This window comes from Salvia splendens, chromosome 2 (genome assembly GCF_004379255.2).
Source record: "Salvia splendens isolate huo1 chromosome 2, SspV2, whole genome shotgun sequence".
NCBI classification, from domain to species: domain Eukaryota; kingdom Viridiplantae; phylum Streptophyta; class Magnoliopsida; order Lamiales; family Lamiaceae; genus Salvia; species Salvia splendens.
This window is the reverse complement of record NC_056033.1, coordinates 31,655,103-31,667,464: the sequence shown is the minus strand read 5'-3', so window position 1 is coordinate 31,667,464 and position 12,362 is coordinate 31,655,103. Positions and strand designations below refer to the sequence as shown.

Here is a 12,362-nt window from a genome sequence, read left to right as displayed (position 1 = left end):
TTCCATATTTTTAAGTGATGTGCGCATTATACATAAGTTATTCACAAGCACTAGAATTAGCTAATAAAAGATCAGTTAAGTGTTAGGATGGATTAAAGAGATCCCTTTTTAAGTTATTGTTAAGTAAAAACTAGCAACTAAATCAAGAAACAACAAAAGGGAACAAGGAAAATATATATAGTAATGAAATTATTTCAAGTTGTTGACTGCTGCAACGGTAATAACAAAACGGAGTGCAACGGTAAATTAGCAAAAAGCACACATTATTGTTACATAAATCTAAAAGCGTGCGCGTTACAAAGAAGCAGCAGCATACATTTATTATTATAGTAGGACACGAGTAATTATCTGCGTGAGATTGGAGTAATTAAGGGGAAGATGCCAAAGGATAGAAGTTGCCCTATAAAACACAAGAAGAAGCCGACCGCATTCAACTTCAATCAACCCAAGCTGGTATGCGATCTCGACGGCGGCTGCCATGGAAGATTAAGAGAGTTTGATGAAGAAAGCTGGTGTGCGTGTTATAAAGAACACAGAGAGAATGAGGTCGTGGGAGCAATAAAAGAGCGAGGTGACTAAGTAGCTTTTGTGTAAAGTAGGAACCAAAAAGGAGGTACTATCTTCCATGGATATGCCATTTGGCCTTTTGTATACGTATGCCATCCATTAGATTATTATAAATAATTACACTAAGTTTGAAAACTAAATTGATTCATCCACTTATAACATAGATCCTTGAACGTGCAACTTTCCATATATATCTCGTTTATTCTGAGTCTGTATTGTGCATACAATACACCTCTGTGACATCATGACTTATTACTTACTCCTCCTATATGCAGAAGCAGATTTGCTAGTGCATCTACTACTTTAGTACTAGTTGTTGCATACATACATGTTTATATGTATAGTACTAGGGCCGGGGGAGTCATGAGAACCACCTGTTTCCAGTCCTGGTTGCTCTGAGCTTCATGACAAGATCCTCGCGTTCCCCCTCCACTTCCGCATACTTAAGACTCATCTCTAGGTAGCGCTGCTTCAGGTCCCGTAGCTCTGTTTCCAATGAAGACTTTGTTCTTTCATACTTGTCTCTACCCCCATTCTTCTTCTGCCTGCTTTAAATAGTTGATCAATGGTAAAGCTACGTTTCTTGCATGCGCGTGCCTTGATTTCAGTTGTTATAGGATTATACTAGTGTATGTATATTATACCTCTCTGCAGTTTCATTCTCAACCATCTGTCTCTTTGTCGTGCTATCCACACTGACAGCGAGAGGATCTTCATCATTGAAATCTAAATTATGAGCTCCCTGAAAGGCAGAAAGAGCGATAATTAGTGAAATTATTGAAGTCTGAAAGAGGACAAAGTACTACTACCTCTTTGCTTTTCTCCTCCATCAGTCTTAGATTATCTTCAAGAGCTTGCACTTTCTTCAAGCATTCGTCTTTCTCCACCTCCAGTCTGTACATCTTCTGCTGAAACTGCACCTTCAATCTCTTCACCTCAGTCACCTCGTGTTTAAGATCCTCATTTTGGATGGATATAATCTCTTTTTCACTTAAATCCTTCTCCATTTGCAGAAGCTTTTCTTCTAGGCACGACTTGCTCCTTTTGCATTCCTCCAACTCAGACATGGCATCCTCAAAGTATGTGATTTTCTCCGACAATGAAATCTTCTCTGTCTTCAGTTCCTCATAATTCCCTGAGATGGTATGCAATGCAGCCTCCAGGTTTCCCTTATCGACCTTGCTTTCTCTGAGCTCGCTTTTTAAGACTGAGACTTCATCTTCAAGCTCATACATGATTTGTAGCTGAATCTTCAAACTGCTCATTTCTCTGGTAAGCTGCTGGCACTCATATTCAGAGATGGTATGCTTCAATTCAATGTCATTCAATTCCGTCTTGAGTTTTTCTTCGATTTTCCTGTAATTTGCCACTAATTTAAGATTTCTATCATAATCAGTCGTCAATCTGTCAAGCCTTTGATTAGACGCAGCTAGTTGATTTGTCAATTCTTCAACTTTAAACTCAGATTCTTGCAAAGCTGCGTTGAGTTTGTTTTTGGCCGATTTAGCTTCCTGGTGAGCTTCTCGAAGGGAATATTGCAGCTCAGCCTTTTCTGCCAGTAAACTGGAAGCTTCAGTGGAAATTCTTTCCCTTTCTTCACAAGCATCGGATAGTTGCTTGCTGAGGCTTTCCACCTCTTTTTGAAGGCTCTGAAATTCCGTTGTCTTCTCCAAGAGTAACTGCTGCAAACTCTCCTCTTCAGCAAGTTTCTCTTTCTGGTAGCTTTTTTCTTTAACAAGTGCATCTAATTCTGATTTGAGATGGCTCTCTCTCACCACAAAGTCCTCTTGTACTGACGCGAGATGGTCTTGCATAGACTCGACCTTTTTGGTGCAATCAGCCAGACTTTTCTCCATTTCACTCAGTTGATCCACCAGTTCCAGACATTTCTCATGCAGTTTCTGGTTTTCTCTCTTCAGTTCTGAGTTCAAATTTTGAAGGTCTATAGTTTCTGCAGCAGAACTAGCAGCAGACGCCTGCAGTGTATTGTTTTCTTCTCTAAGGTACACACACTCTTCTTGAGCTCCTAGCCACTGTTTCCTTATATCTTCTGATTTTTGTTTGAGATCCAATATTTGAACGTCCATTTCGTCTTTGCTTTCGCGGATCTCATCTTGGAGGCTAGTCAAGCTAGATTTGTAATCCTCAATTTTCTGCAAGAACACTAACTTTTCATCTCTCAGTTGATGCACTTGAACTTCCTGATCAGAAATGCACGCCTGCAACCACGTGTTTTCTTCTAGCAATTCTGATAAACTGTTCTGTAGTTCATGACTTCTTATTTCTAGCTGCTTTATGTTAATTTCGAGATCAGTGTTAGCAGAAACATGGGAACTAACAGCATCTCTAAGAGCTGTGACCTCACTTTGAAGATTCTCCATGCATTCTGAGGAGATTTTCCTCTCCCTTACTGCAACTTCTAAATCCTGCTCCAAACGGCTCGTTTCCTGTTGAAGTTTAGAAACTTCTGATTCTAGTTCTTGTCGTCTATGTAAAAGAAAGTCGGTCTCCTTTCTCTTTGACAGAAGATCAGCCTCCATGTAACCAATCTCAGATTTTTTCTGTTCCAATTCCCTCATTAGATTTGCATTATTCTCCTCACTTTTGGCCTTCATTTTTCCAAGTTCTTCAACTTTCAAAATGCTCTCTTCCATTTTCTTTCTAGCCTCAGATATAATGACATCTCTCTTATTGATCTCAGCCTCATGATTCTTAAGAATTTCAGCAGACTCAGATATCCTTGTTTCCAAGAGCTCGTTGAGCTCTAGCAACAGGCTATGGATTGATTCAACTGACATTCTAGTAGTGTTAACCTTGTCTGAAATCACAAGACCGTGAAGATAATCGCCTCCATTCTCAGACCTTCCATACCATGGCTTCGTCAGAAGGTGAAAAGCTTTATCCATTTGTTCTAAAATTTCAGCAAAATGCTGAGAGCTTTCCAAGCCAGAAAGCTGCACCTCCACACTGACCTCCTCCCCGATCTCTCCTTCCAGGTTGGAAACTTGGTATCTAGGGTCACTCACTTCAGACTCCTCGCTGGGACATGACGTTGGGTGCTCACTTGTCACTGAGCCAAAAGACGAGCATTTTCTGATGTCCGTCTTATTCGAATCCTTGAGCTTGAACAAGAGGTCAAGATTTTCATCAGTGAGCTCAGTGCAGTCCTTCTCCAACTCTCTGACTTTTTCCTTCAATGACTCTATCTCTCTGATGAGATCCAAATCACTTTCAGCATTCCCTTTCAACTCTTTATCTTTGATGTAATCTGAAAGCTTCCCTTCCAAACTGGCATTTTCTTCCTCTTTGGCTAACATTTTGCGATTGTATTCCGCTTCCACTTGTGACAGAACCTCTCTGTGTGATTCCCTTTCCTTCTCCAGCTCATCATTTTTATCCTGCAAAGCTTCGTCGAGCAACTGAATTTCAGATTTCAGATTCCTCTCCGACTCCCAGAGTTGCTCCAGTTGCAGCGACAAAGTCCTCTTTTCCTCTGAACTTTTATCCAAAGAATTCTGTAGATCTACAAAGTTCAACTTGAGAGATGAAAGATTCTCTATCTCAATCCTCTGTTGTTCTATCGTCTCCTCGAGTTCTTGAAGAACAGAAACAAGCTCAATATTTGATTCTTGGCTTTGTTTCAGTTGCTGGCACAAGTCATCATTTAAATCTTGTTGGTACTTAATCTCACTCTCCAACTCCTTCTGAAAACTCCGAGACTGAATGATAGGAGCTTCCTCATTCTTGGCCAACTGTTGCATATCTTCCATCGCCTTCTCGAGTTGCCTCCTTAAGCAGTCCTGTTCTGCATATGCGGCTGAGAGCTCCACTCCCCACTCTACCTGCTTCTTTGATAGATTCGAGAACTCCTTCCTCGATATATCCAGATCAATCATCAGCTTCCTTGCATTTCTCTCCCACATCTTGGCTTCTGCTCTGAGTTCCTCAATCGTGTCTTCTGCAGCTTCCAGAAGATTCCTCGAAGAACCTACATTTGGCATTGACCACCTGCTCACTGATGCTTCATTATGGAAATTCTCTCTTAAATACATAGGTGACTGGTTTGATGGTGTCTCACCACCAACATCATCATCAATTGAGTAAAACTCAGGTAGTAGATCACCACCGTTGCTTCCCCTGCCTCGTCTCTCATGAGATCTATATTCATCACTCCTCTCTCCGAATGAGTTTTCCCTCTCATAGGATCCCTCCATAGAGCTGATGCTATTGATCACAACAGTTGCTGATTCACTTGCTTCCTGCAGAGAAATAGGGATGCAACCTTTGTTAAACAAAGACAGAATATGGACACATACATAATAACGAAACGAGAGTTTCAAAAGACCTCGCTGTCTAATTGCAGTGGACGAGAGGTGGTGGCTGGATCTTCCCTTGTATGTTTATTAATACTATCACTCGACTCATCTGATCTACGCGATTTCCTCCCCAGGCCAACGTGATGATCCACATCCTCGACTTTTTCTTGAGAATCGGAGCTCTTTGATCCCTCGTCTCTGGAAGAAGAAAACAATGTCAGCTGGATGCTCAGAACCAAGAAACCATAATCTGTCATAGAAACACCAACCTGATCTTTGATCTAGGAAGATTTAGGCGCTGAATTTTGACCTGAAAACCATATAAACAGTCAGCCTTGTCACATACATTGGCAGATGTGATTTTTAATCAGTACAACCTGCAGAATTGTGCCATAGCTGCATTTTTGAAGAGGCTGTGAAACTGCAGCAGCAGAGGCCCTTGAAGTGGTATGCTGTGCCATGTTGATGATTGCTTCTCCAAGGGTGTTGGCAGATCTTGTTGAGCCCTGAAACACATTTCCAAAATCACTATCTAACTATTTACCGAAAAATCGAATGAAATCTTAAATTGTACCGTTGAAACGATAATCTTGAGGAGGCATTCCTCGTAGGATTTTGAAGAATCATATTTTGAAATGTAGATAGATTCGGTGACAGTGTTGGACCAGTGGCAACTCCCATTCTTAACAAGTGCTTTACCCAATTTAGCTATTGTCTTCCCAGTTTCTGCAGAAAGCAAAGACAGAAAAAGCCTGTCCCATCCCTTTGGCACCTGAACACAAACATCTAGCTCAATAATCTGAATGAATGAATGAATGAAGAGAATCTTCACCAATACAAAAAGGTGCATGTACCTGAAGGGCTTGAAAATTGGAGAACTTGAAATGAAATCCCTCTTTTTGTTTGGATGATCTGTTGGCTGGCCTCTGTAGCTTCAACATTCTGTGATTTTCTTGAGCTACAGAGCATTAGGAGTGAAGATATATATATATATCTAGTAAAGTGAGGATTGTTATACATTGTAGTGATAGTAACAATGCAGGTAGAGAGAGAGAGAGAGAGAGAGAAAGAGGCGTTAGCTGGCTTGTCATTTTTCTTTCAACCTATATGTATGTTAGAAATGAACAGTTGATTGTTTGGATTTCACGTGGTGAGTATATGGAATTGTTTCTTGAGCCTAAATTCACTAAAAGTTAAGTCACCATTTCATATATGATCACCAGCTTAATTAAATGCAAGAATACTAGGAGGATATCAATTAATTAATTAATTAATACTGGTACGTGTTTTCGAATTCTGAATGTACATGTGCTATTAATATTTCATCACGCGTATTGTGCGCGATGGCTTCAATTTAATTTCACATAAATGTATACCTATATTATTATTATCGACTTATTGTTGTTGTTATTACACTGTTATTTCTTTTTCTTGAGTGGGGGACTAGGAATTGGAGATGGCTATACTAGGAAACTGATGACTCTAAACTATTAGTAGTATTAGTTAGTGCCACCTAATAATCCATAGAGTTTAAGGGCTTATCAGAGATTTCAGAGGTTGTTGTATACAAATTGAACACCAACAATAGTTAACGCTTGGAGTTGAGCTATGAGATTAATATTCATAGCAAATGCTTTGGAAGAAAGTCTAGTGATTAACCTATTTTGGTAGTCTGTCAAAGATCAGCTGTTGAATAGTGAATTGACGTTATTGATTTTATCATTTTTGTTCAAAATCTAAATAGTATTAGTATGCGTATAAGTCAATCCGTGTCCCCAGATCTAGTAGATCTGTTGGGATATATCATATTCAATTTTGATAAATGCTGATTTATAATATGCAATTGGCGGATAACTATATTTTGAGTTCATAAACCCCACATGACTAAGACTTAAATTGTTGACTTTAATAGAAGCATATTTCATACAGTCTGTTATCCAAAAATAAGTCGCTCATTTCCATTAAGGTATACACTTTTATGCTAATACGTACTGAATAAGTACATATTTTGATTGTTTGAAGGGAGACTTAATACTCCTCAAATTCGAGTATTAATCGATTCTTTGCTTAAAAACTCCAATAAATAGAGGAATGATCGTGCTTCAATCTGATAATTAAGAGAAGCTATACAGATTATGCATAAAGAACATCGATTTGTTTTTCTTTGTTTTTTAGTTATTTAGCAGCTTCTTGACATTGGTAGTTACAATCTGCAGTCTCATCGTTTTTGTTTTAAGACGTAGATAATATAAAATCGATGCTTTCAATAAAAGGGTTACTTTTTAATTGATAATAGCACATCAACATCAATATGCAGGTGGCATCAAATTACTTAACCGAAATTATAATATTTAAACAATACTGATAACTGATACATCTTGAAAATGTAATTTGATGCTAATTATATTTATGTAGATTGCATTGCACAAAAAGTTGAGGGTAGTTAGCTGGGTTATAAATGATTGTTAGTTGTTACTTGAAGTTGCGACTAACGCAACAACTTCGTTTGATGTTTTATACACCAATTCAATTTATGATGTCCAACTATTCTACCATCCCCAGTAATGACCACATTCTCAACATTATTTCAATCACAATTCTATTTTCCAATTGTTAAGGACTCGTTCACTTAGGACTCGTTCACTTTGTCGGTTTTGACCAGTTTTAGGCTCAAAACTGGTGAAATATGGGTGTTCAACTTTTAGGTTATGAAACTGTGAAGCCCAATATATAAAACACGGCCCGCACTATTCATCTAAACATTCTCCAGTTTTAAAACTTCCAAAGTACGTGATTTTCAATTCTATGCTTGAAAGTTAACCAGAATTGGTGGGGCCCACATGATAACTCACCCAAATCTCATATACCGAATGAACATATTTGATCCATTAATTGGTGGGCCATCCATATTCAATTATGTCCTTAGTCATTTAGGAAAACTCATATTTATAACTAGGACAGAATTGAATATGGATGGCCCACCAATTAATGGATCAAATATGTTCATTCGGTATATGAGATTTGGGTGAGTTATCATGTGGGCCCCACCAATTCTGGTTAACTTTCAAGCATAGAATTGAAAATCACGTACTTTGGGAGTTTTAAAACTGGAGAATGTTTAGATGAATAGTGCGGGCCGTGTTTTATATATTGGGCTTCACAGTTTCATAACCTAAAAGCTGAACACCCATATTTCACCAGTTTTGAGCCTAAAACTGGTCAAAACCGACAAAGTGAACGAGTCCTAAGTAAATTAGCTTCATTTCAGCCATAATATTTGCATTGCAACCACAAAATTTTAGCCTTAATAAGCTACAACTCTGATTTTTTTTCATTTAATCATTTTCTATCATTCTCCAGTTTCATATTTTATTTAAATTATGATATTTGTAAAACTAAAAATTCAAAAGTTCATTAAAAAAAGATAGTAGTACTTCATTAATTAAATAGAAAAAATGATATCAATAAAATACAAAATTTTAGAATTTAAATTCCTAAAATAAGCTCTCGTTGTTGTGTATCCAAATTTCTTCAACTAGATCTTATTGGAGTTGGCCATAAATTCATTCTTCATGGATGAAAGCATGCCGACGCAGATAATCTCAAAATTGAGGGTTGCGCCTGGGTTTGGCTGTCACAACTCTAACCATTAGTAAGCATATATACTAGGACTTTGTATTTCCTTCTCGTTGCTTGCTAATGTGTGTTTCTAACGCGTATAATATTATTTGAATGCATGTTCGACAATTCTCTACGACATCTTAAATAATTTCTTGATGTTTGAATGTTATTCGACAAATAATTCTCATCAAAATGAGCGCCAAAACAAAATTAGGGCAAGGAGAAGGGAAAATAACCACCCGCATTTAACCAGGTATTTTGGAACAAAAATGCAAAAATTGGTTGTTTTATTTAAACTAAATTGATTACTACTTTTTACTATTCATTTTGACCATTTCGAGTTTGGCTTTATAATTATTGGGATGGCCTAATGGAGTAATGTAGACAACACTTAATCTCTTTCCAACCTCGAGCTTTTTGTTGATAACTAATTGAGGCAGTCTATTTGAGGAATGCAGGCAACACCAATTTTCTGTGTCACTCTCACAAAGACCTGTGTGTCAGCTATCTTCATATAGAACAAATTTAAATAATTACAACCAACCACAACGACATGACCTAGCATCTTTAATTCATTAAAAAATGCAGAATTACAGTAGGGGATTCGTATCGTTTGAAATACATTACACTATCTGCAGCTTAGTTAAGAAGCGGTGTCATAGAATTGAAGAAGCGAAAACGGATTGTGGATCGGAGAGTTTCATCTAGTAATGCTAATGTATGATGCTGATGCCAATAAATGCAAACAAAATCATGAGGCTAACCTTCAGGGATTTGCTGCAGCAGAGGTGGATGCAGTTTGTCTTTCGCTCAATTTCATGTATAGGCCCTGCAACATAGTCATGCTATTTCAATTACTGCAAAACAAGCCAATATATGGCTAGAAACCCTTTCTCCCTCTATAGAATATCAAATCACTCTCTTGGAAATAAGAAATTAGGGGTTGAAAAACAAAATTACATTTGTTGTGTGGATAGTGGCTCCAGTAGTCATGCCGATAGTTTGGTCTGGGATTAACTCAAAGCTCATGTGCTGCAGAAGTACTGCAAGGGCTACAATTGCTTCAAGTAAAGCAAATTGATCGCCTACACACTTGCGCGGCCCTCCACTGAATGGGATATATCTGAAATATAGCATTTGGAGATGAATTAGGTGTAAAACTATTAGAGCCTCAAAGAAGAAACAACTGAAGTTCGTGTGCATGCCTATAATCTGTGTTTGCTTCATTTGGAACTGGGCTATCTAAATCGAATCTTTCTGGAAAAAAATTATCAGCCCTTTCCCACGCCTTCAAATGAAAAACAAGAAAGTTAATTCCTTAATTTTCAGCACAAACACGAAACACCTGCACCTCTTGATCTACAACAGCCCAGTGTTACTGTGGATGTAAAACACCACTAGACTTGAAAGAACTAATATGACCCATTCAGTCAGTTCAAGTCAGATTAGCTTAGAATCACTCAGATCAGCTCCTATTAGAGTTTGGTTTGTTCCTCTTGGAATATGGGGAAAAGATACCTCTGCAGAGCGATGGATATTGTAGACTGAGATCATGATATCTTGACCAGGAGAGACCTTGTAGTTCCCAGGTAGCACATCATCAACTTGAGCACGTCTTAACAAGACCTGACGAAATATTTATTCCAGATCAAAAACATGCACACGATTGTCAAGTTGAGGGGTGACTTTGCAGCTTACAGGTGGATGAGGATAAAGACGCATTGATACATTGATGCAACGTGCCAAAAACTTAAGATTCTTTATGTCTTCATAGGTTGGAAGTCGACCCTGTAAAATTCTGTCAACTTCTTCATGTGCTTTTCCCAAAGAGGATGGATCCTGTATTGTGAAACATGTAAAGAACAAAATGATAAACAACAATATACAAAAAAAACAATAAATTCATGAGTGAAGTATTAAGAGTTATGAATCCTTAAAAGGGTTGGAAGTGGAGAAGCCTCTGAAATTGCATTCAAGTTAGTGACAAAATGCTGACGATAAGAAAAGATGAGCGACTGGAAGGAGAATAGTAACCGCACCTTACTTAGCAAATATGCTGTCCAAGTTAACACAGAACCGTTGGTCTCATGGCCAGCAACTAACATCGATAGAAGGTCATCTCTCAGCTGGGTACTTGATACCTGAAACAAAATGCAACACTTTGATGATTGTGATTCTTCGAAACTCAAAGGACATGTGACAAATATGAAAAAATTGCTAAAGCAACTTATACCAAACAGAGACAAAAATTTGTTTGGTCGGAGCTTTCAGTATCAATACCTCCTCTCTGCTGGCAAGCAAGAAGCGAAGAATGCTTGGATCTGCATCATTCACATACTCCTCCTCATTGATCCTCTCACCCTCAGCTTCAACAATCTCCCGACACTTTGCTATGAGTTCCTCAACAGTTTCCCTAATTATAGAAACTGCCTTTTCAGCCTTGATTTGTCTTGGTATTACTTTACATAAAGCATTAATCTGAGAGATGACATGTATACACAAAGAGAGATTCAAAGTGAGCGTTGTTATTTACTATGGAAGTGATACCACTGCAGAAAGAGTCAGATGAATAACCTTCCTTCCAGTAAGGTAATAGATCAGTTGAGCGAAGCTCAGCCTCTTTAAATGCATTATAAACTGCATCAATAACTGGACTATTGGTCGTGAGAGAATCAAACTCATAGTTAAATAGAGCTAATCCGATAACATCAAGAGTAAGCTGTGAGAACTTCTCCTCCATGTTTACAGCAGAGCCATTGACTAAACTGGGCTTCAGTCTCTCGACCATCTGCTCAGCGCATCTGCAAAAGACCCGTTCAACTATTATCGACAAGTACTTCTTGTGAAGTGACGGAACCACGGCCCTGCGCCTTACCTATAATAAGAACATATTTGACCTCAAAAACAGCAAACACATGCAGGAAGCATACTAGAACTCAGAAACAGGGATATATACTAAATTTTTAGAAGGATCAAGCTCCATCATGTGATGCTTTTACTAATACTAGCCCATAGAGTGAAAACAAGATGCATACAATGAAAACAAGATGCATACAATCCAAACCTTCCAGTAATTTATTGTGTTACTACGGCAAGACGAGCTTTCCTTCAAACATTAGTACTAGGCTACATTTCATTGAAAAAGTAATTGAAGTTTTATGAAGTTCCATTGCAATTATGCTACATTCAAATTTCTTCCAAAGTTAACCCTAAATTCCAGTGAGTTGAAAACTAATTCAATATAAACAAACGGTAATATACACAAATACTAGATTGCAATCAATTCTAAAATAACGCACAATTGAGAGAATCCTGATTTTAACATAAAAAAATGAAAGCGCGAAATCTAGGCAGAGAGAGAAATTACCGTCCAAAGAGAACCCTCGGCGATGGCGAAGCCGGAACCAAACAAAAACTCAGAAACCTCAGCCACGAGGCCCTTGGAGTACTTGGTGCCGTAATTCCGAAGCACATGCTTGGCAATGGCGGGGGTCGCTGACGACGACGAAGTTCCTGGGACCGGCGGCGAGGCGGTAGATGGGGCCGTACTCGTTCATCCACTTGAAGAGAGGCAGGAAGAGGGCGCCGCCGAGAAGATCGGAGACGTCATCGAGTTGGCGCTGGCGGCGGGGATGTTGGAGTCGTCTTTGGGGCCTAATGTGCCGAGGGATTTCGTGAGGGACGTCAGCCAGTCTGGGCTCACCCATGAAGTGGCCTTGGAACTCGGCGGTGGTTTGCCGTTGGAGGAATTCTTAATGGAAAGCGAGGGAGCAGGGCAGCGCCGGCGATGGAGACGGGGACGTGTGATGGGGGATAACACGGAGAAAGATAATGCGGATGACATGATAGCGGCTTCAA

At 38.9% G+C, this 12,362-nt stretch overlaps 1 protein-coding gene and 1 pseudogene across 3 annotated transcripts; both read right to left on the bottom strand.

Annotated features, from left to right (window-relative positions):
- Positions 1–666: 666 nt before the first annotated feature.
- On the bottom strand, positions 667–6,014 carry LOC121792197 (myosin-11-like). Of its 3 annotated transcripts, XM_042190055.1 has the most exons (9): positions 5,738–6,014; positions 5,458–5,655; positions 5,261–5,389; positions 5,153–5,193; positions 4,913–5,081; positions 4,646–4,826; positions 1,377–4,555; positions 1,212–1,309; positions 667–1,115 (listed from the first exon to the last, which is right to left on the bottom strand). In XM_042190055.1, the coding sequence occupies exons 1-9, from the start codon at positions 5,822–5,824 to the stop codon at positions 929–931; spliced, it is 4,269 nt and encodes a 1,422-aa protein (XP_042045989.1). In that variant the 5' UTR covers positions 5,825–6,014; the 3' UTR covers positions 667–928. The 3 variants fall into 3 exon arrangements, with proteins under 3 accessions (XP_042045989.1, XP_042045987.1, XP_042045988.1); XM_042190053.1 differs by having other exon boundaries at positions 1,377–4,826; XM_042190054.1 differs by having other exon boundaries at positions 667–1,112; positions 1,377–4,826; positions 5,738–6,013.
- A 3,044-nt stretch (positions 6,015–9,058) lies between these two features.
- LOC121764588 lies at positions 9,059–12,362 on the bottom strand (annotated as a pseudogene).

Bases quoted from the DNA above. Each gene is read 5' to 3' on its own strand.
- LOC121792197 (XM_042190053.1), bottom strand. From the start codon at position 5,824: ATGTTGAAGCTACAGAGGCCAGCCAACAGATCATCCAAACAAAAAGAG. The intron at 5,194-5,260 runs GTTGTACTGATT...TATGGTTTTCAG, and splicing joins GCTATGGCACAATTCTGCAG to GTCAAAATTCAGCGCCTAAA. The intron at 4,827-4,912 runs GTCTTTTGAAAC...ATTTCTCTGCAG, and splicing joins CACTGCAATTAGACAGCGAG to GAAGCAAGTGAATCAGCAAC.